General features: G+C 33.7%; 3 protein-coding genes across 4 annotated transcripts; 1 reads left to right on the top strand and 2 right to left on the bottom strand.

Moving 5' to 3' along the window:
• Nucleotides 1–3,333: 3,333 nt before the first annotated feature.
• Nucleotides 3,334–14,773, bottom strand: LOC101887327 (protein hairless). Its single transcript, XM_011291954.3, is given in 6 exon segments — nucleotides 3,334–3,891; nucleotides 4,908–7,491; nucleotides 7,494–7,960; nucleotides 8,026–8,292; nucleotides 8,360–9,793; nucleotides 14,173–14,773. Coding segments are annotated over 5 exon segments (4,647 nt in total). The 5' UTR covers nucleotides 9,660–9,793; nucleotides 14,173–14,773; the 3' UTR covers nucleotides 3,334–3,862.
• A 1,799-nt stretch (nucleotides 14,774–16,572) lies between these two features.
• On the bottom strand, nucleotides 16,573–18,915 carry LOC101899905 (mitochondrial import inner membrane translocase subunit TIM44). The gene is made up of 3 exons (XM_005177962.4): nucleotides 18,750–18,915; nucleotides 18,550–18,627; nucleotides 16,573–18,406 (listed from the first exon to the last, which is right to left on the bottom strand). Exons 1-3 carry the CDS (start codon nucleotides 18,750–18,752, stop codon nucleotides 17,195–17,197), a joined length of 1,293 nt encoding a protein of 430 aa, XP_005178019.1. The 5' UTR covers nucleotides 18,753–18,915; the 3' UTR covers nucleotides 16,573–17,194.
• A 740-nt stretch (nucleotides 18,916–19,655) lies between these two features.
• LOC101901787 (protein nanos) lies at nucleotides 19,656–23,455 on the top strand. Of its 2 annotated transcripts, XM_059123041.1 has the most exons (5): nucleotides 19,656–19,898; nucleotides 19,979–20,141; nucleotides 20,242–20,725; nucleotides 20,886–21,370; nucleotides 22,318–23,455. In XM_059123041.1, exons 2-5 carry the CDS (start codon nucleotides 20,112–20,114, stop codon nucleotides 22,582–22,584), a joined length of 1,266 nt encoding a protein of 421 aa, XP_058979024.1. In that variant the 5' UTR covers nucleotides 19,656–19,898; nucleotides 19,979–20,111; the 3' UTR covers nucleotides 22,585–23,455. The 2 variants fall into 2 exon arrangements, with proteins under 2 accessions (XP_058979024.1, XP_005178031.1); XM_005177974.4 differs by having other exon boundaries at nucleotides 19,656–20,141.
• Nucleotides 23,456–24,242: the final 787 nt, after the last annotated feature.

The raw sequence follows: 24,242 nt of genomic DNA, 5'->3' as shown, positions 1-24,242 counted from the left end.
CAGCACGACAGAGTGAGGAAATATTGGACAAACGTCCCTGGTCAAAATGCAAAGGGTAATATCTGGGTGTGCTCCGGACATAATTTCAAAAGCGAAATCTACCAAAATGGATTTGGACATAAAGGGGCTTCTAACATATTGTAGTGTTTTAGGGTATCACATGGTCGGCCCCGCACGACTATAGTCTTTGCTTACTTGTTTCTTATAGACTTCGTCCGAAAGAAATTTATCTCTGAGAATTGATGACAGTGGTTTCAAGACTTCTTTATAGATATTCTTTGCCAATTTTTCTTTCGTAGTGTATTTTAATTAGCCGAGGAACCGGAAAAGGGCTGGCCGGAATCACTACAGTCACAATCATTGATAGTTTTCATCAAAAAGGAAAATTGCCTCCCCTCTGTACATATATCTCTCTTGTGTATCCAAATTTTTTCAATTATTTCGAAAATGTTAAATTTTCAAATATCCATATTTATATTCGTTGGTAGGCCAAAAACAGTCAGTCTGTTTATTTGAGACCGTGAAATTATTTTTGATAACTCGAGTAAAATGTATCTTATCATATATAACGATGTAATTAAGAAAATATATCCCAAAATTCGCAATTAGTTTCAATTTTTTTGTTTTGCACAAACATGGATGTACTTTAAGATATACTGTATACAATTTATTCTATTTTTGAATTGAATGAAACATGTGCTAAAGAACCTACATTCAAACCAATCAGTAAAAAATTTAGTCTTCTTTTTAATTTTTCATTTTTTAAAGAAATACTGTACAATAACTGTTGTTACATATATAAAGTTATATAAACGTTTTTAACGTTTCTATTTGTTTTTGTCTGTTTGTATAAATATATAGATTTATTTGTATGTATTTTTGCTTTTTATTAAATAATGTTTTTGTCTTTATAGGAATTTTCAGTTTATATTTTTCTGTATAATAAATTTTTAACACTGCATTTGTATTTGTTTTTGTCTTGAGTTTGTTTTGAAGGTGCCTATTTGTGTTAGTATCTTGTTTTGTAAAGTAGTTTTTTTTGTACATTTCAAAGTCCTTGATGTAGTTGTTGTTTAAATATTTATCATAAGATTTTTATTTGTGTTTGGTGAACTAATACAAAAGAATTATATCATATATAGAAATGTGTTAAGAGCGATTCTAGAGGAATGATGATGGGGATTTGTTTTAAAAAATTTAAATAGTTGAATTTATCAAAATTTTATAAAATAATTATTAATCGCAAATATATATACAATTTTGGAAAACGTCACACTAATTTCAGCTAACATACTACCCAAAATTGTATAAATATTTCAAATTGTAAAAAATTGAAAAAATAAAATAAAACATTTTTGTAAAACGAAAATTTTTCTGTTTTTTCCACTCTGCAAGAATGTTTTTGTTCTTTTAAGTTAAGTTTAAAATTTCATTTCATAGTTCATGTTATCGTTCATATAATAGTTCATGTTATTGCAAGAATATGAAATAATTAAGAATTATTTTTTTTTTAAATAAATTTATGATTTAATATACTGTTTATAATAACATTATAACATATTATCATAATAGAAAATATGTTTTCCTATTGCAAGAATATGTTATATCAGTGGAAATCTATAAGATGAAACACAAAAAAAATTGGTAGCTTCAAAAAATGCTTAAGCCTTATTTAGACCGGTCATGTTTTAATGGAACGCGTTTTTAAGATTCTTAATGGCATTTATTATACGTCATATAAATGAAATCCCTTTATAAAAGGCGTAAATTAGGTCACGGTTTAAATAAGGGTAGCTTTTTTATATTTCTATATCATTTTTTTTTTTTTGAATAAATTTATGGTTTAATATACTTTTTATATTAACATTGTAACATATTATCAAAATAGAAAAAATTTTTTCTTATTGCAAGAATTTGTTATATCAGTGGAAATCTATAAGATGAACACACAAAAAAATGGTAGTTTCAAAAGACCTTTAAGACTTATTTATACCGCCTATGTTTAAAAGGACGCGTTTTTAAGATTCTCAATGGTATTTACGTCATATAAATGAAATGGAATACGTCATATAAATTAAATCTCTTTGTAAAAGGCGTAAATTAGGTGACGGTTGCCTTTGTTTAAATAAAACGTTGTTTTATCATATGGACCTACAAACGTTTAAAACATAATATGTATTGTACATAATGCGAACATTCGGACCAATTACGGTTGTCGTTTCTATAGTCGTCGTCGACGTTATGTGCAAGTCGCCCTCGCCGTCGCTAAGCGACATCGACAATTTAAAATAAAAGTTGGCAACAATTAAACAACGTTGGCATTGCCCGACTCTTGATTGTGCCATTTACATTTAATTTTCTATCAATGGATTCCCAATCTGATTTAAAATTAACTGGAACATGACCTTTGGTAAGCCCTTTTGCCTGTTGTATCGACAATGATAATAGCAATCATTCGCCGCTATCGACAAAAACCGACAACCCTAATACCGTTATTGTCGCCTCGACTTCATTTTGCGACGACGACAACTGTAATAGGTCCGATTGTGTTCCAATCAAATACTGTGCAAAGTCCACGTCACTAATGACTTCTCAATCATCTGTTACAGAACCTGTCTTACAATAGAACATTTTTCCTTGATAAAAATTTTGAGATCTTAATGATTTCATAACAGAAAATAACTAACAGACTTCCTACTTTTTTTCGATAGGAAATTATAATGGGTTTTGTTACACATTTTCCATATAGAATATAATTTCTTCTATATTATTCAATTAGTTAAATTCAGGAAAATAAAAAGCAAAATTAGTAATAGTAATGCGCCTGCGCTTTCAGCAAATATTTTTTTCTCTTTAATTTTTGATTAAAAATGTTTTTTAGGGGGTTTTTCCTTTCCTTATTAATTTTGTTTTTGTACCTTAAGGAAAACAATTTTAGTGGTTTTGTATAAGTAACATTGTTTTTTCTTTCTCTTTTTTGTATTACTTGTATAAAATGCATTAATATATGTTTTTAGCTTTTCTTTTTTTGTTATTCTTGTTTTTGTCGGGTCAAAATAGTTTCTCGAGTTATTTTTGTTTCAATTACAGAAAGGCACAATTGATTTTATTTTATTACATAATAAAAACTGAATAATTTTGTTTGAAAACAAAAAAAATAGAAAAAATGCAGTGTATAGTAAAAACCTTTGTTTGCGTATAAAATTCAGTCTATTTGTTTTTTAAAAATATATTTAGGGTTTCTTTTCATTTTTTGAGATTCATTCTTTTTTGTGTTTGCAAAAATAATGTCAAGGAATCTTTTTTTACTAAAAATGGAAAGAAAAAAACAAATCCTCAACGCCAAAAATATAGTCTTTTTTATTATAATAACGTGTTCTCCAAAACAAAAAGCATTATTTGAATTATGTACTTTTTTGTAAACTCATTTACATAATACATAAATTAATTGTTTTTTTTTTTCTTTGTTATTTGATATATTTGTTAATATAAATTGTTATCATGATTTAATAATCAAAAATATAGATTTATTTTGTTTCTTTCAAGTAATCAATTTTAACATATACAAAAAATCATATATCTTAGTTATTTGCTTTCCATGTTGGGATAGTTTGATTATTTTTAGTCTGCAGCTTAATACATCATGATTCTTTTATGAAATTATGTATACAGTAATAGTATGTCCTTTATGAAATGTAAAATAAACTACTTAATCTCTCTTTCTCTTAACTCATTAGAGTGTGGATCTTTGAAATGAAATAAAATATGAATGTGTTGTAAAAACTTAAGCACTTACATACTCTTTCCTAATTCTTTTTATGCTGTTTGTTGTCAACGGGGAAAATTAGTCAGCTAGTCATTTTTAGTGCTTGGATAAATTTAAGGGTACATCTGTAAAGAGAAGAGCATACATTTAATTTAGATCAAGGTTTTTGTATATTAGTATTGTGTTAATACATATATTTAAATTGTAATTGCAAATTTGTAACATAAATTGAAGAGTTATTATAACCTACATCACATAACTTACATTTGTGTGTAGCACGCAAAAGAAGATAATATAGACACATTAACAAAAGTTAATTAAGAACTGTTCGCATTCGATTTGACATTTAAGATTCTCCACCCAAAATATTAAAATGTGTAAAAAAACAGTGTATCAATGTGTAACAGTGATAAAAAAAACTGCATTAAAGTCGAACGCCATAATTTTTTAATTTTTTTTTTTATTTTATTAAATGAATGCAAAAAATGTCGGAAATAGCATCAAATGTTAGAATGAATAAGTTTAGATTTGTTCGAATTGGTCACCTTTGCCACGAATTATGACCTTCAAACGGCCAATGGAACCGTCCCACACTGCCCGAATGTTGCTCTGCGGTATTTTAGCCCATTCACGGCGAAGCGCTTGCTTGAGGTGATCGACACTTTGGTATTTTTAAGTGTCAACCTTTCCTTTCCAAAATACTCCAGACACAATAGTCCAACGGATTGGTATCCGGAGATTTTGGTGGCCATTGTGCGCTGCAAATGAAGCGAGGAACCTCAATTTGTAACCAATCTAAGGTCTGCGGCCAAAATGTATGCCTGCCCAAGGTTTTAATACACCCTCTAGAATATTTTCGCGATAATATTCGGCATTTATTCTGATGCCACGGTCGAATAATACGAGCGGCGAGCGACCATCGACTGTTATGGCGGCCCACACCCCTATCAGCATGGCCGGCGCTTGAGTTCTAGTGGCAATCTGAAAGTTCACATTTTCAGCTGACCTCTTTGGCAAGTAAACACAATCATTTTTTACGGAATACACAAAAATGCAAATTTCAAAACCTAGTTCTATCTCATATCTAGAAATTCAATTTCAAGATTCTAGATTCAATCATATGTCATTCATTTTTGTTTACCTGTTAGTTGTGAAGAAGGTGCTAACGATGATGATGAGCTAGATGTGTAGTTGTTCTTTGATGCTTTGGAAAGATCTGTTGATGTATCAGTCATTGGTTGCGCTGGACCTAGCGTCGCAGCGGGTGGTGGTGCCGATGCTGCTGTTGCCATGCCTGTGGCAGGGACTAAACCTGCTGCATGCAAAGCGGCAGGATGTGACGGTGCCGCCAATCCATGAACCATTGGATTAAACATTGATCCTGGTGGTGGCGGTTGTAATACACTACCCGCGTGGTGTTGAGGAGTAGCCGCTGAGGTGCTACCGAAACCAGCGGCAGCAGCAGCGGCTGCCAATGCGGCTGCATTGCTTACACCATTATATTGGAAGCCATGATATGGTGGCGATAGACGTGAAGCTGCTGCCGCGGCCGCCGATAGCATGCCAGGATGCCGAGATGCTTGAAGTAATGAAGGATTCGCAGCTGCGGCTGCAGCAGCATTTTGATAGTGTTGCATCCACATTTGCGGATGGCGCATAGCAGCTAGTGTTGAAATATACGGATGATAATACGGAGATCCTACAACTGTTGGAATGTATGAAGCAGCAGCAGCCGCTGCGGCAGCAGCTGCTGCAATTGAAGTATTATTTGATGTAGGAGAAACGGCAGATGTTGAATGATGAGGACTACCTGTTCCTGGAGCATACATATATGAATACGGATGCATGGGAGATGCCTGCATACTTGATGCTGCACTTCCAGGTGAGGAACGATGCAGCAAATGTTGCTGTTGTTGATGGTGTGACACAGGGGTCCTGCGATCGTTGTCATCAGCGCGATTTTCCGAAGAAGGAGATGGACAACTACTATGATTATTACTCGTTGTTGCGGTTGGTGAAGCAAATTGTCGTCGTATTGATGCAGTCTTTTTTGGTACAGTACGAGGTGTAGTTTCACGTGGTGAAGCTGTCGTTGATCGCTGTGGAGATAAATCTCCTCTTGGAGTCGTTGGAATGTTATGATGATTTGCAATGCCACCACCTCCACCAACACCACTTGTGGTGGAAGATGTTGGTGTGGTGGCTCTAAAAGCAGAAGAATGATGACGTGGTGAACGGGAGCTGTTGGTAGTCGGCGTGGTGCTTGGTGAAGCATTGGCCGTTGAGGGTGAACTAAGAGAACTTCCTGCTGCTGCTAAAGTCGACGGTGGTGGAACATACTGAGGTGAAGTCATATAGGGCGAATAAAAACTTTGTGGAACATGATGTTGATAAAGTTGTTGATGTGCCTGATGGTGCGGTGATGAGCCAGAACCTTCATGTAGTCCTGAATACTTCATTTTATTATAGATGTCTGGCATAAGCCTTGGCGACCGTCTGCCATAATCATAACTATGTGTCGAACTGGCACTAGGACTTCTAGAATGAGTTTCACGCATAGGTGAACTGTACGGTGGAGACCTCTTTATTTTGGAGGAAGATGTAGAAGGTGATTTACCACCACACGTTGTTGTTTGATGTCCATCTGGAGATTTTGGCGACTGATGAGGCGGTAATGAAGAAACTGGAGACTGCTGATATGCTAATGAATATGCCAAAGAATTGCTAGTTATTGTTGCTGGTACATCATGTGACTTCTTGCAAGACGATGAAGACGGAGAAGGCGAAGATGACGAATTGGAATTTCCCCCCAGTAGGGAATGTATACTATATGAGCTATAAAGTTTAGTGGGGGCTACTGACGAGGTCGTTGTTACGGTGCTTGTTCCTATTGTCTTAGCGGTGCCTGTATTAGAATTATTAGTATTATAGCCAGCGGGAGATGGGGTTTTACTAGCGGCAGATGAAGCAAAATTTTGAACAGTACAAGACCCACTATTTGTACTACTACTGCCTTTAGCCCGACTTCTCTTTCCTCCTGCAGCTGTTGTGGAGTTGTCTTCCAACGAGACCTTTTCAAATTCTCTCAATATACGTTTTCTTGGGGATACATGTTGTTGATGATATTCGACTAGACGTGAAGCTGCTGTATTTGACGGTGGTGACACTTTGGAACACTGAAAATGTTTATGAACCCCATCGCCTCCACCACCAGTGCTGTAATTTGTATTTGATGATGACGACGACGTTGAAGAAGTAGTCGGCGGTGAGTTCTGATGTCGTGTAGAGTTTTTGAGAGAAAGAGGTGCATTTTCTGCTATACGAGATGCAGAAGCATCAATCAGCTTTTGTACGATAGAAATGAGCTTGGCTCTTGATTTATTACTTTCTGTCAGTTTAAGTCTTTTTTCCTCGTCTCCTGGTTTCTGACATTCTGGTTTGGGTGTTTCATTGTTTGTTTTTGTAGTTCCTTGAACTTTACTATCGACTGATTCTTCATTCGAGACACTACCATTTAAGGACGATAATTTCTTGGAAGATTCTATCAACACATCTGCCTCGCAGTCACTGGTATTCATTTTCTCCATATCCTTCTCCTCTTTGTTATCTGCCTCACAAGGGCTCATTCTTCCCTTGTGACAAGAAGAATCTTCTTTCTTCATGGGGGAAATAACTTTGGCCATTTCCACGTCATTACATTCGTCAGCTTCTTGGGGCATTTTTTCTACTGTTGCATTATCAGCCTTATCTCCAAATGTTTCCTTGGCGCCGTCTTTTGTCTTCTTGTCATTTGAATCGCAGCTGTCATTTTCCTGCTTTTCTTCTTTACTCTCTGATTCTTTTTTGGGCTTATCAATCCTTTCCTGCTGCTGCGGCTCAACTTTTGCCTCCAAATCATCAATAGTGGACTGTTGAGATTTATTATCGACATTCTCAGGGAGTCGGCGCGATCGTTCCTTGCTACATTCACTCTTTTCTTCAAACAATTGGGCACCATTCTCAAATATACCAGATTGTAGGGATTCCTACGCTTTCTCTGTGCCAGCAAAAGTGCCTTGGGTGTTAATTTTAGGTATGCGGGCTTGTGATAAAATAACGCCATTTCCTTTGAAATATTTTTGTGTGGCGCCGTCTGTTTCCAGCCATGATCTCTTTGCCAGGGTGAAGACTGTAGGGAACTATTGTCATCCGAAACTATAAAAAGAGAACAATTAAAAAATACATTATTATGGGTTGGAACACAATAATGGAATACATACAACTGAACGAGTTTGAACATTCATTCTTTGAATAAGATCCACCTCCCCCACTACTGACGCCACTGGCGCTACTGCCTATTACCGAAGCTGTAGAAGGATTTAACAAGGGTGAAGGTATTATTCCACCAGATGTTGCAGCAGTCGCTGTTGGTGTAACTGTCGAAGATGTTGCAGCTGATGGTGTCCTGAATATTTTTCTCGGAACCGAGACCCATCCACCCTTTTCACCATCCTTAGATCGCGCAAGCTCCAAAATGAATTTGCCATCTTTAAATTTACGAAAAATTATTGAAATCTAAATTATTAATTCTAAACATTTGACAAATTTACATACCTTTAAAAAATTGTAAACGTCCACCACCAAATCCAACAGCACCACCACCACTACCTGTAGCATTATGAAAATTATTATTTGTTGATGAAATTGATGAAGATATTGGATTCCTGCCAATATCTGAACGATTGTATTGATGCGCACTGTTGTTATTAAAATTTCTTTGATGACTATTACTGTGGGCATTTGCTGAAGAAGACAGATTTATAATTGCAGATGAGGATGCAGATTCATTGTTGTTGTGGTTACTCGAGAGATTAGACGATGAAGAATTCACAGTATAATCAATGACACCCATGTCCATGGAGGATATTGTTGACATTGTACTTGCTGTTGTATTAACACTTCCTTTGCTTGCTTTGAATGATGGTTTGGCGAATTGCGATGCTGTTGTGGCCGTAGATACGGGTGTTGCCGACGATGATGAAACTTGAGCGGATTTTGATGACGAATTGGAAGACCCCACCGATGAGCCATTGTTCAATTGTTGATTCTGTGAGGATTTGGAAGAAGATAAACTGCTGTTAAATGCAGATGCCGCTGAACTGTTCAAAGCAGCCAAAGTACTGGTCAAACGTTTATGATGATGGATATTGGAAGCATTTACAGCAGCCGCTGCCGTTGCTATGGCCACTAAGTGAGCAGCGTGTGCTGCAGCAGCAGCCGTTGTAGCATTTGCTACAGGCGTTGTTGATGATGATGTAGACGTGGGAGACGGTGTCGACAATGTTGTTGTGGTGGACTCTAGATTTTGCTGTTGATGCTGCTGCGGCAACTGAAAATTAGCCGCCGCAGTTAATAATGTAGCGGTAGCTGTTGCAACAGCAGCAGCTGCTGCAGCGTTAGTTCCATTTAATCCATTCTTCAGTAAAATTTTTGCTGCTTCAGCAATTATTAAATCACTGTTGCTACTATTTGTTGTTGCTGCAGTACTACTACTGTTCCTATTAGAGTTACAAGTGACATCGGAATCTTTATCGTTTGCGCGTGGACTTACGCTTTCTAAATCCTTAAAGGAATTACTACTGTCTGTGTTTGTAGTTGGTGGTGTTATATTTTTAGTCAGCTCATCTGTCATTGCTATTGCTGATGACGCGGTCGCAGCTGATGTGACACTTGACTGATGCTGCTGTAACCGCTGCAGCTGTTGTTGTTGTTCGGCAACATTTTGTAAAATTTTATTCTTTAGCGTCTTTGCTTTACGCTTTTCAACTACAATCGGATGTTGGAGCTTTTCCTTTTCCGTAACGTTGTCATTCGTTGCCGTTGCGCTTGCAGTTTCGTTTTGCAAAATTTTCATGACATCGTCGATACGGCAACAAAATACATGTGATAAAATCAAGACGACAACGGTGGCAACAATCCCAACAGCTAATAAAAAAATTTCTTTTGCGGTGGCTTTGCGAACTTTTTACAAATATACGGGAGCAATTCCTGTAAATAAAAAACGCAATGGCTATTAATGAGCACAGAAACAAAAATATTAAGTGCTAATATTATGTGCAATAATTTTTAATTTAACTTTCCATCCTATGGCTGTATCTTCATCGATGTGTGTTTGTATTTACATTGCAATTCGTTTATTTTTTTTTTTTTTTATATTTTTTCTCGTGCTCTTTGGCCACTTTTCATCTTCATTCCAACGGATTTACATTAAATTCATTAGTCAATCTTGTACTAGGATTGAAACAATTCGAACCACATTAAACTAAGTATTGTTTGTAATGCCAATAATGCTTTTGGAAATTATTATTCTTTAACGTTTTTAATTTTAAAATCGACATTTTATAGGTACCAGAAAAATATGTTTTAATCTTTATCTTTATTTTTGTCGTAGTTTTTCCCACTTGGTGTTCGTCGTTCGTTCACCACCACCACTCATCGCAACACAACTCTGTACAGAAGAGTTAACATTTTTAGCAACCGCCTTGAATGTTGTTGGCCTCAATGAATATGCTGCTGTCTGTAGAGAACAAATAAGAGAGCGTGAATATGTATTTGTCAATGGATGCAATGATGGGGCAATGAAGGCCTTCGGTTTTTTGTTCTCTCTCTTTCTCTCACCTTATATGCTACTCATAAGTCCTACACAAATGTTATTCATTTGAACTTTAACATTGTGTTGGGGTTCCTGTCAATGTTGCTAACCGTCCATATTGGACCGTTTTTGGATAATAATAATAAATACTGACAATAATATATCATTAATGTAGAGAAAATTATCGAAGTTTAAAAGTGAGAGTAATAAAAAAAGTGGGAAATTATAAAATGCTAATGCAAATTTTTTAATAATTACAGACAACGAAAGTGTATTTTTTAGATCCTGCATTTAATAAAGTTTGTCTCTTTATTAAATCAACTATAACAGCGTTACCTAAAATTCGACGTACAATGAAACAATTCCTTTTTTTGTGTTGGAAATAAAAACAAATATTAAAAAATGTGAATGTTTGTAATTGGAAAATGTTCCAAATATTTGAATTTAAAAAAAGAATCAATTTTTACAACGTTTTTATTTGTTGATTATAAGATATGAATCTGGCGTATTTGGGTAATACGGACGTACAAAACATTTTACCATGGTGGGGAAGTTGAATTTTTTTATACGCTACATCGAAATTTAGGTAACTCTGTAATAAGGGCTGTTTGCTGTCCTGGAAAAAGTTATATAAATAATATAAAATTTTAAAATCAATGTGCATTTTGAGTTCTATCTAGGTCTTCAAATTTAAAATGGCGTTTTTGAGTAACGAACATTTCGAAAATAGTATATTGTTACTTAAACGAATATATATCAACCTCATGCACAAAAATTCTTATGTCAAGAATTGCCAAAATCAACACTAAAGCCAGATATCCAGAGAGTTGTATAATCTATTGTATTTGGTGGAAACTAAGGGTATGAAACATCATACTTTTAGATGATAATTGGTTCTATTGAAGAAAATAAATTACCAAAAATGAAATTATTGTATCTCCGTATTGTAGCCATTTGTTTCGGTGTATGCAATAACGACTTTAAAAAAATACACAACACTTCAGAAGTAGATATCAGAAATTTGGTGTGTCATTTTATGCCCCTTAAATTGGATAAGTTATTTATGGACTAAATATAAAAGTTATAAAAAATGTACTATCATTTCAAATTTCCTTGTAGAAATAATAGTAATATAGCTCTTACATATTCTATATAAATCCCACACGATTTACGAAACGTAGTTTAGGATCGTATAATTTTTGCACTAAGAAAGCTTTACATTACCAATTGAATATAAAAAATCGGTGGGAACTCATTAAAATTTTGGTACTTTGGGAAAATTGCAATTCTTTTTACAAAATTCCATGTTGCATCTCATTCATTTATTTTTGAATGACTTAATTCACGACTTTCTCACCCGTTCACTTTCAAATATTTTAAATACAGTTAAACAGTAGCCCTATTTAGAAAAACTGTTAGGCCCAAATGCTTTGAAATAAATGGTTTTTGTGTTCTGTTTTGACTATGGTTTCTACTCTAAATGAGAAAAGAGCCCAATCTCCCTCTTCGATTGTCAACTCTATTCTCTATTCGGTGATGAGAAAAGAGTTGACAATCGAAGAGGGAGATTGGACTCTTTTCTCATTTACATTGGTCATTCGAGCCGGATCGAGAATTGAATCAACAGTCAAACCATACGCTTATCTTTCTCTTCCCATTTACATTGGTCCTTCTAGCCGGATGGAGAATTGAATCTACACCCAAGCGAAGCAGTTGTACTCCTTTCTCACTAAACATTGCTCCAGACGAGCCGAATAGAGAATAGAGTTGACAATCGACGAGGATGATTGGACTCTATTCTCATTATTAAAAACATTGATAAATTGACAATCGAAGAGGGAGATTGGTTTCTATTATCAAACATTGGTCCATCGAGCCGGTTTGAGAATTGAATCAAAAGCCAAACCATTCGGTTGTCTTTCTCTTCCCATTTACACCTACATACATTTCATGCAATGTTGGCATCACTCTTACTGTAATTTGACAGAGGACAATCTCTTAGTATGTTCTGCTACTTTCAAAAAAATATATATATATCGCAATTTAATATTGTAGCATGTTTTCGGAAATCAAAATGTTAGAAAAATTGAGGTCTTTGATACCTCTATACATATGCTTTTGCATAAAAAATATCTAATTTTTACGAGGCAAAACTAACATTAAAACAAAATTTGGAGAAAAAAAAACAATAGCATAGAAAACAACAACAATTGACAAGAGCGTCAGAAGACTAAAAAACACTACATCTAATAACAAAAACAAATGCTTAAAAAGTTTGCCAGTTTTTTTATTAGGTGTGAATGAACTGACGAAGACTATATGCTTCTATTGACTGCATTGCATTTATTGAGCTCGTCATCATCGTTGAATGGAAAAACAAAAAAGAAGAACACAGCAAAGTTTAATTCAATTTTGCTTTTGCAGATTCTCTATAAAGAATGTAAACACGTTGTAGTAATAGGGCATGCAGTTTGTCGACAAGAATTTTTCATAAGAAACTGTAATACAAGAACAAAAATATTATTTATGTCGATTTTTCAATTTCAAATCTGTGTCGGAATATAAGAGTGTTAGTGATGTCAAACAAATTTTAATTTACCAAACAACATTCTACGCCTTTTTACTTAACAAGGAACGTCATGGCGGCAAGACTTTGCTAAGTGAGCTAAGTCTGAGAATCAAAAATGGTTTCAACGAAGGTACGCCGCCTTAATATTCTGATTATAATAATATACTTGCATTTTATTTGGAGGAAGTCTAAACATACTGAATCAATTGCTTTGAGTTTTAAAGTAGTTAGTTTTGGGTATGTTCCCAGAGGAAGGTTTTAAGCCCCTACCTATATACCCATCACTGAAAAATCAAAAAGAGAGAGGTTTTTACTAAACTAGATTTACTCCCCTGTATATATATATTTATTTTGTACTGAAAATGTGGTAAAATACCTAGTAATTGTGAATCACAATTAAATATACAACCATGAAAAATGTACCATTAAATAAACGATCATCACTGCTGAATTGAAATCCAAATGCAGTGGCGGCTGGTGGCAAAACGCATACAAAATTTTTAGTGGCAGTGAATTAAAAACACACAGGCTCCTAAACACACACACTCGTTCAAAAATCCAGAGAAACACCAGAGGGATCGAAAGAAGAGGTGCACTTAACAGTACTGAATTGAATGTTAACACATAAAAACAACAACAATAACGAGCACACCAACAAAATAAAGTAGTGTAAAGCCATAATGTAGAAAGGAAAAACACAATACAATGGGAGCACGAATGAGCGACAAATGCAATAAGCACCCCTTCTTCCTTCCGCCTTAACGGCTGACAAACACACAGAGCCAGCCAGCCAGCCACCGACCAACAAACCAGACAACAACAACAACCACATCGCTGAGGAAAAAGTTGTTGGTGTACAATTTAAGTATGTTTGCTGCTGGTAATACACTGCTCTGGCTTTGTTGTTGTTGTTGATTTCCTGTCTAATTACTTTAAAGAGGGAAAATGTGAACACGGCACACAAATAGACGACGACAAACGGACAAACTGACATATGAGACAACGGACAGAGGGAAGATTATGGAACATTTAGTAACGGTTTTGATAATAAGCGTTTTTGGCTTTTATTCAAAACATAACATTTTTGTTTCAATCAGTTTATTAAAAACAAAAAAATAATGTTAAATCCATAGATTTCTGACTTCTTCGTCTCAGAAGAGAGCACTGTATGATTTATTAAATGATTTAAAAGAAGAGAGAACTCACTGATTTTGTTGACTGTTGGTGTTCTCCTCTTTGGAGTTTTCTTTACCAACCAACCACATACACCACAGCAGGACAGAAACGTCAACGTTTTCCTTTCTTTCAGTTTGTTCCACCAGTAAATTTCTGGTTGCACTTTGAACGGATTCGTCGGTTATAGGTCTAAATATTGTGAACAAATTTTAAAGGTGGATCCAATTTTTTTGTAAATATTTTTTTTTCATTTCTGATATAGACACACATGTATAGAAACATCTCTTTCCACATACACACCAACACATTTAAACACGTACACGAAATACATCAACAAAATAAAAGCATGAAGTCTCGTACGGGTTTTAACATAGAAGAAGAAGCAGCAGAGAACATATAATTTTTTTCTTTTCTTTCTAATCACAAAATTATCGCAACATGTTTTCGGTATTTATTTCTCGTAATTTTCATAAAATTCATAAATCCTTACATGCACACACTTTTTTTATGGATATGCGATGATTTTTTTTAATAAATTTATTAAAAAAATAGAATAAAAACCAAAAATGCGGAGCACAACTTATAAATTTGTTAGCAGACACACACGAACGACGACAACGAAGAAAAAATCTCACATAGTGTTGCCATATGTCAGTGAGTGACGGCTGCGCTGCATTCGGCGTGCAGCCAAGGGAATTTTCTCACGCGGTTACAACAACAACTCGTGAGAAATTTCCCATGAGCGTGGGAAAATGGAAATATAAAATTGTTGTTGGTTATGTTATTAGGGATATGGAGTTGAGGTCGAAAATTCAATTGTTGTTTTGTCGAGTTTCTTAGAAAATTGATGTTGGTTATTAATTTTTCCAGTAATTAAATGAAAGAAATATTTGATTTTTTGACTTTTTGAACATGTTGAAGTGGAAATAATTATTTTTTTATCAATTTTTACAGACATGAGAGTTTTAGATCCCTATTTCTAGATCAGCTGTTAAACGTCATCAATTAACATGGGATATCAATTCAATAAATGATAGAATAACAAGGTAACCCTTTCTGGCTGGTATCAATTTGATATCTCAAGAAAATTGTTTTAAATTTAATTCATCTTAGATACACATAAAGAATATTCAAACTTCAAATAGAAACAATGGACTTCGATTTGTGAAATCAATTTGATTCCCAACTTTGTTCTCATCATTTTATACAAACTTAAGTTTAAAGCGGTTTCATGCTAAGAGAGTAAGTCTTGAAATTGAACTAAAATAATTTCACTCAAATGATGCTGTTCTCAGGCCAAATATTAATAGAATTTAAATTGCTAATTTATCATCTACACACTTATATAGACCGATTATCGAGGTTTTTACTAATGTTTGAAGAAATCTTGAAGAAGTCCAAATTTTTTAGAATTCCGCAGCTTGAGGTTTTGACAGAGTGTAAAAATTTTCTTCAGAAATTTCTCGATTTCAAATCTCTAAGATTTCAGTTTTTCACGAAAAAAATTCAATTTAGGGCCGAAGACTTTGAATAATATCCACAATATGAGTTCGGAAAAAGTGCATAACAATCCGCTTGGTTTCTTCGAATTCTTATGGAATCTGTAGATTTGTTTGCCTTTATAGAGTGCTTAAATATAAATATAAACTTTTTCAAACTTCAATAACAAAAAGAAAATAATTGTTCAGTGTTTCAAAATGAAATGATTCGATTGGTGCATGGATTGGCAAAAATTTGAGCAATTTGCCTCAAATTTTATATGCCTATTGAATTCGCCTTGCTTACACGTACGACACGTACATGTACAAAGTAAGATTAAATTTTGTAGCTCCATTCATGGTGTCGTTCTTATTTGATATATGGGTATATCTCTTCTTCTCTGGTGTTATTGGGAGTTTTTTCAAGATTAATAGAATATGGGATTTCTAAGCAGGGGAATTTTTAATATTAATCAAAACCAGCTGGTAGAATTTCTATTTTACCCGTGCGGCCATAAGCCCTAAAACATTTATTTTTTCTAGATATTGTTTTTTGGTTAATTTTTAATATATTTAAATCTTTATCAAAAAATGTTAATATTGCAAAGTCCCAATATTTTCCTTGTGTGATAAGCAAAAGACCACTTGAGTAAAAGTTTCAAAAATAATTGCGTCTGTCTACTCGAAATTTAACTTTTTACAATATTTTGATAAAATGAGTATAAAGTGCCTTAATATCTCGAAAGAATCTCAATTTTTTAAGTCAAATTTTCAAACTGACATAATTTTTAAAATACTTGAGCGATTCTTTTCTGCATGCAGTTTCGAATGTTTGCCGCTAATAAAAATTAGTTTGACGACTTGGAAACATCACATTCGATTTCATCATAGGGTTGAATTGATTCATGCAAAAGGTTAATTGATATAATAAAATAATCTTAAGATTTTTAAATTTAGTTTGGTTTCATTTTATATTTGCATACAAAAAATAAATCAACATTTAAACACATCTCTATACATATTCATCCTTTCAAGCTACACAGTAGAAATTGCTTATTAAAAAAGAGACTAAATATATAGGTGCGTGTTTTATAATCATAAAAAAATGTTGAAATTTACTGCAGTTATAATATTTACAAAATTCGCATGTAAAATTTAACATTGTTAAAAAAATCTAAAATGTACTTATAGGTATTTTATCGAAAGGAAAAAAATATTGAGCAATGAGTAGCAGTTAGCACTCATCACAACTTATAACTGGAAGAAACATAAAAAACGTTGAGATAAAACTTACATACATATTAAAAATTGATTTCGCATTCAAAGCAAGTATTTGCAGAAGATAAGTTAAAATTGCAAGATTCCGCAAGAACATCGAAAATAATTTTTATATTTATGTATGTGCGCTTATTACGTGTCAAACAAAATTTATTTAACTAAGACATTTCTTTGCTTGTTAAATTCTGGGAAATGTCATGTTATCTACATGTACATATATATAGTAACTTAAAATCTATGTTTAGGATTTTTATGTTTGAAAACATAACAACAATGGTAATAGTTATGGACTATTTCTATACAAATTGTTCTTGACTATTTGCCGACAACTCCATAAGTCTCCATGCAGCTTTGGGATTCAATTCATTTGGATCCCGACAGAGTACCCAAACATAATTCACACGCATAACTTTCTCTGGGTCACCTTCAACGACTTTATTAGAACTACGCTCTCGCACACACATAATTTGCTGGGCTTGGAAGGTAACAATGAGTACTGGACCTTGATCCATAACTTTGCCCATAGCCAAGTCAATGTTTTCGATATCCAAAATTTTCGAATCCAAATACAAACCAGCTTTTATTGCCTGACTTATTGGTGTTGATATGATGTTAAAGGTACTTTCAAAGCACCAATCTTTTAGTATCTCCAAATCACCGCGTACCATGGCCTCCAAGATATTTGGTATAATATCAGTTTCACAATCTCTCAAAAATTGTTTCTGATCGAAATTTGGATCTATTTTACATAGCTCAGTCAACGTCTCTGAGAGTTCAGTTTTCGAGAATAGGCCACCCATTACATCGGAAACTTTGTCTGTTAAAAGTCTTGAAGCTCGTATAACCGGATTCTCAGATTCTTCATATTTCATTTTCCAATCAAGTACCTTGTTCACATACGCATTGTTGTTTTTGAAATTCTCCCATGATTGATAGAATTTCGAGTCCTTGTGCAATTCCATGCCCATTGCTTCCAAATTTGGTTCAACAACGCGATCATCATTTGCTAAATCAATTTCCTTACGTTTACGTAGACGAACAGGCGATCTGTACACACGGGAATTAATGCTCTGAGCATCCATTTCTTGTTTGATCATTTTCGTTGTGTCCGATATGGCCTGGAATGCTGTGGTTTGGCCAATTTTTTCGCCTTTTTCCGATATGGTTTCCTTAGCTGTTTTTGCCTTGTTTGAGAGCTCTTCACCAAGCTTAGATGCTTTTTGACCAATTTCGGTTTTAACAGCCTCATCGAGTACATCGGAAACCTTCTCCTTAATATTTCCCAATTGATCTTTAAGTATGCTTGATGTTTTTTGAGTCTCCGATTCAACAATATTGAACTTTTGTCTGGCGGATTGTAAAGCTTCCGACTGTTCCAACTTCTGAGCCTCTTCACGGAATTTCTTAATGCTTTCCTTCATTTCCTTGTTTTTATCCATTTCGTTCTTGATGTTATCAATAAACTGTGATAGAAATCCAGGTCTTCGGCCGGGCTGAGAATACCAGCGCTAATTGTTCACATGAATAAATTATCAATAAAAGTCCAAAATATATCAATAACATAGTTTAAAGTTTAAAAATTCTCTCAAGCCCCTAGGATGGTCCTTTCAATTGCCAATGGACTTAAGTAGAATTGCAAAACGCTATTTACCTGATTCTGCAGCACTTGCATACATCTATTGCCCACCAGAACAACATTGCCACTTCTCGATATAGCCAGGAATTTGTACTACAAAAAAACAAAAAAGCACATTACTCCATTCTCGCTTACACAAAATAATTTATCAAAAATCAAATGAATTGTTTTATTTTCACAAACTTTTAAAGTAATTTCATATTTTACATACATACCATTTTCAAAGTTAGTATTATTTTTCGATTTTATTATAACTTTTCTGTTAGTTTTCCTATTTTATTAAATTTTAACAATATGTATTTATGTAATTTATCGGTTTTATTTCGCTAGGAGAGGGTATTTGGTAAATCATGCCTGTTTAGCTGTCATTTTACTGTCATACAACTGCAAACATCTGATTAGAAAAGTGACACATATATATGATAGGACAGTTGAACTAAATGAAAGCGCAAATAGTTGACGACGAATAGAGTTGCCATGTACTTGCAACATTATTGTATGGGGTTTGATAATTTCGTAAAAATATGAACGAGAGCTTTTAATTTCCACACATCAGTACATACACAGTACGAGTATATTCATATGAAATGAATGCATCAATTGCGCATATGTGTTTAGGGGAAAAAACCTAACAAGTTTATTTTTTTTTCAAAGTTTAAAAAATTGCAGCAACTTGTACGAGTCAACGAAATAGTTAAAATTTGGAACACAGTCAGTTTGGTAATCCGTGAGGATGTTGAGATGTCTCCATTTACTACCCCTCCGACTTACAACTGCCGCTATTAAAAATATATGTGTTTACACATAAATAATTAGTCGATAATGTCCATTTAAAGGTAGAGTAAAAAGGGTGTTACGGAATTCAAGAGGACTTCGTTCGAACAGGTCATGGTAAAATATTACAGCTAGACCCATTTAAAACAATGAACTGCCTGCATAAGGTCGGCCAGTAAGCCCAACCAAGGCAACAAAGTTTACCTTCAAAAGATTTAAATTTATTATTTAAAATTCATAAAGAGTCAAATCACAATAGTACAACAATATTAAGAATTTGAAGTTTTGAATGAACAATTATACAAGTTTGAAAATTTTGTTGAAAACTTATAATTTAATTACTACTAAGATCTAACGTAGACAAATGTAACTACCTGTATTCTTTTACCACAGAATATGGTGAGAAGTATTCTTCTACCATAGAATATGGTGAGAATCGAACGGAATTGCGAACTCAGTTACGAATATGGTAAGGAGACGGAATGAAGATCATCACTGGACACAATATGCAGTTATAATTTCCCATTTGAATAAACATTTTAATCGAGATCTTTGCAAGTGAGACGAGCGCATGGTGGTAGATAAACTCGGTAGAGTAAAAGATTAGAAAAGCGCTAATTCCAGGGAAGATAATTAAATTTCTAAAAAATATTATATTTATTATAATTAGAAAAAAAAGTTGTAAAAACCTTGTTATCTTGTTGCAAACCAAAAAAAATTGTTGCAAAATAGAAGGAGTGGCTAACATAACGGAGATTTTGTTCTTGGAATTGTTGAAATTCGGAGAATTGCAGAATAACGACATGTACCGTAGTAGTCCTGAGTCGAAAAAGGTAAGCATGATAGTCATTTTTGTTGGTGGCTAAGCCAACCAGCAATTAACAGTTATGTGGAGATTTTGATTGATTTTGCGAAAATTAAATGTTTCTGCAGCATCAAACTGAAATGCTGACCAATAATATACTGGGATTGGACTGCCTACACATGAAATGTTTCCAAGAAATGTACTTGGATGCGTGCAACAAATTGTGCATATCTCCAACACCATCCATGGCATCCATGAATGATGGTACGACCTCTTCAGGCGTATCATCATTATCTCCAACACCCAGCATGTCAAGTTCCTCATCATCCTCACCGGAATGCGATGGAGGCCTTGTAACTCCCGATTTGGCTGCATCCCTTTATGCTTTGCAGCAGCAACAACTAATAGCAGCTTATCAAAAGCAACAACAATTGGCAGCAGCAGCTGCCATTGCTAACCATGCAAATGAGTCTTCAACAGGACAACAACTACCAATAGGCACAGTCATTGGTAACAATGAAAATACATCACAACAACAACAGCAGCAACAGAATGAAATTTGTAAATCCTTGCAAATGTTTGCTATGTTAAGCACCTATTCCAATGAAAAAGGTATGATTACAACAATAAATTCTATTTAATTTTGTTGTAACAGGTTTTGAGGTTATGTTCCATTTATGACTAAAATATTTTATAAGTAAAAACGACATTATCTTAACTGTTGAATGTTATTATAAGTTATATTAATTATGTTTTGTCATATTAACTTTAGATCCATCAGGTGGGATTGATGTACCTCAATTACCAAAATCGCAAGTCGACGATGTGATGATTGACTTTGCCTGCAACGGTTATGTTTGTGACGAACTAAATCGTTGTCACTTGGGTTTACATATGTCCAATCCAACAATAAGTACAACGACAGGAACTAATATTGCTGGAGGACCCATTAACACTCCTAGCCTCTTGACAGCTGCTGTTAATCAGCAGCAAAATGGTACCAGTGCAACATCTCCCAATGGTTCTACCACAAATCCCACTGTGGCATTAACACCACAACAATTGCAACAACATAACATCAATATGAGTTTCAATCATAATTTTTGGAAGATTCTACCGGCCCATATGCAGCAACATTCTCATGCGGCCGTTACAGCAGCGGCAGCCGCTGCTGCTGCCGCCGTTAATATTGATTACAATTGCAATCAAAATAAGAAGATGCAAAAACGTTATAATGGACCAAAAAATGAGAAATATGTGAGTGTGATTTGCCTTATTTTACAACTATATATATGGTATAGTATTTATATGTAGAATAGTATGTTTATAGTACGTTTAAAGTATTTTATTTCGGGAGCAAAGTAACATGTATAAGTAAAAATATTCTTGTTTTTATTTTCTGTCGAACTGGGTGGCACTTAATGGGCCTTAATTCCAGTTTTGTAAAAACCCCAATCTTTCTAAAAAATCTAGAAGAAGTCAATTCAAAAAACAAGTTAAAAATATTGGGATAACACAATATATAACAATTAAACGACCTACAACCTTTGCGAAATAAGGCGTTATATATTAACATATTTTCCAAATTCAGTAATATATAAGTCGGGATCAAGTTGAGTTTAGGGGCTATGCTCGGATCATTTTGAAATTTTTATCGCAGGCGGGTATTTCCAACCTAAGGAAAAGTAATTTTTTCGTGTGGGAAAACCCGGGCTTGAGATTTTCTCCTCTAGGGTATGTCCAATACCTGCTATGCGATCCATAGTTTTTCTAAACATTATAATTTTTGTAAATAGCCGGAATTCGACTTGAAAGTCAATATCTTCGGAACTACAAAGCTGTAAAGGTTAGATTCAACACCAATTTCTTCGGAACTACAAGAGATATTAATACCTATGGCACCATTTTAGAAAGGACATAATTGCCCTACTCAGGGTAAAAAGATCAACACGTGGTAAAAATTTCAGGTCAACTCGAGCATAACCCCTAAACTCAAGCCGTCGCCATTAATAGAATATTTATGGAAAATCAAATGACAAAGCTTTCCGAATTTCCAAAGTATAACAAAGGTTTTAAAGAAAACATAAAAACTAACATTAATGTTTCATTTACTCCATTAACAATTTACATTACATAAAAATTATCTTTTAAAAAAATGTACAACCATTAAAGTATATTTCCCTTTATTCTTTTCCATTTTCTAGTCATCAGCAAAACATTGTGTTTTCTGTGAAAATAACAATGAACCTGACGCTGTTGTGAAATCTCACGCCGTGCGTGACTCAATGGGTCGAGTTCTTTGCCCAAAATTAAGAACGTACATATGTCCAATTTGCAAAGCATCCGGTGATAAGGCACATACTGTAAAGTATTGTCCACAGAAACCAATTATAACAATGGAAGATGCCGTTAATGCGGAATCGTTTCGCCTATCGAAAGGAACTTATTACAAACAACAAATGAAAGTATAAAATTTGCAAAAAATCAATTTCGAATTGATTTTATTGTGTTATTTAAACAAGAAAATTATCAAAAAAATTGATAAATTCTCGTTAAAAGATCCAGCAATGCTGAAAAATAATGTTTTAAAAACGTTTTTATATGATGAATTAATAAAGCGCTTGATGCGTATTCGTTAGATCTAATCTTTATTAGGTAATAAGTTTTTATGCGTCGAAAAAATGAAATTACATACTCTACATGTATATTCGCATTTTTCAATTAATCATACCTAAATAATTCAAATTTTATTAACAAATTTCATATCTCAAAATCAAATGAATTTTACCTTAAAATAATCCATATATTACAATTCAAATGCAGCATCTCCCATTTGTAGATCAAAGGAGAATTCGATTTCATTACAATATATATTTCTTTAATTTATCTAGATTTCCAAATGTATACGTGTATTTAAAATAATATAATTCTATAGTTATAATCTTCTATGATGTTTTGTTCATTACGCAATGTTTATCGTAATCTTTTAAAGTATTTGACATTCATTATCATTCAAAATGGTTTGATTTAATAACATTTATCGTATTACAAATTTGTTCTTCATAGAGAAAAAGGAGCCATTTTTAATTTTCTTTTAATTTGTATTGAAATTTCGTTTTCATCATTGTCTTAATTTATTGGTTGTATTCGAAGAATATAAATTTTAATTTTTTTATGAATACCTTCACTCATATTAACATATTGAAAAATGTATGTTATATCGACGTGTTACCCTATTACGGTTAAAAAAAAATAATCGAAATCTACAATACTCTTAACTCATTTTATTACAATTTTGTTTAATGGTATAAATAAATCTATTTAAAAAACAGCTGAACAGAAGCATTTTTTGCGTTTTTAATTGACCTTTCCTACTTGCAATACATGGTCTTCATGTCCAAAATTGAAATTCTAACTTTAAGAACCTATAAGTATATAAAATTCATGAAATTTTTGGGTTGGTTGCTACTTATATCTCGAATATCTGTCCTAATTACAATATATACGATATTATTTCAGGAGAAATTGCATGTCAATGACACAATATTTTAGATTTTTCAAAAAATTGATTGAAATAGGTAAATATGTTTATCGATTTTTTTTATTTCCTTTTCATACCCTCCACCATAGTATGGAGGGTATATTAAGTTAGTCATTCCGTTTGTAACACCTCAAAATTCACATTTTAAACCCCACAAAAATATATATTCTTGATCAGAGTAAAATTCTATGTCGATTTAGAGATGTCCGTCCGTCCGTTTGTGGGAATCACTCTAGCTTCCGAACGTTGTGTTGGTATGCAGGAGTTTGGTATTGAAAATGGGCTTTATAGGGCCACGTTTAGGTATAGCCCCATATAACTGTTCCTCCTTATAATCGGTATTTGGACAACTTTAGCGACATAAGCTCAAGACCTGACTAGGCAAAGAGACAAAGTGTTTTTGTTAGTCACATTTATGTTATTGTACTTAAAACACATTGTCTCGTTGAAGTACAGGGAAATTGTATCAGGTAATAGGTAAAACGATTTTTCGTCGTAGTCACCGTATTAATTCATCAAATCATTGTTACGAATGACGTTTACTCTAGGTCTTCCAGCAATTCAGGGCCTTGAATTTCCAACAACCTT

The sequence above is a fragment of the Musca domestica genome, unplaced genomic scaffold (assembly GCF_030504385.1).
Source record: "Musca domestica strain aabys unplaced genomic scaffold, Musca_domestica.polishedcontigs.V.1.1 1, whole genome shotgun sequence".
NCBI classification, from domain to species: Eukaryota; Metazoa; Arthropoda; class Insecta; order Diptera; family Muscidae; genus Musca; species Musca domestica.
The sequence above is the reverse complement of the archived record's forward strand: the minus strand, read 5'-3'. Positions and strand labels throughout refer to the sequence as shown.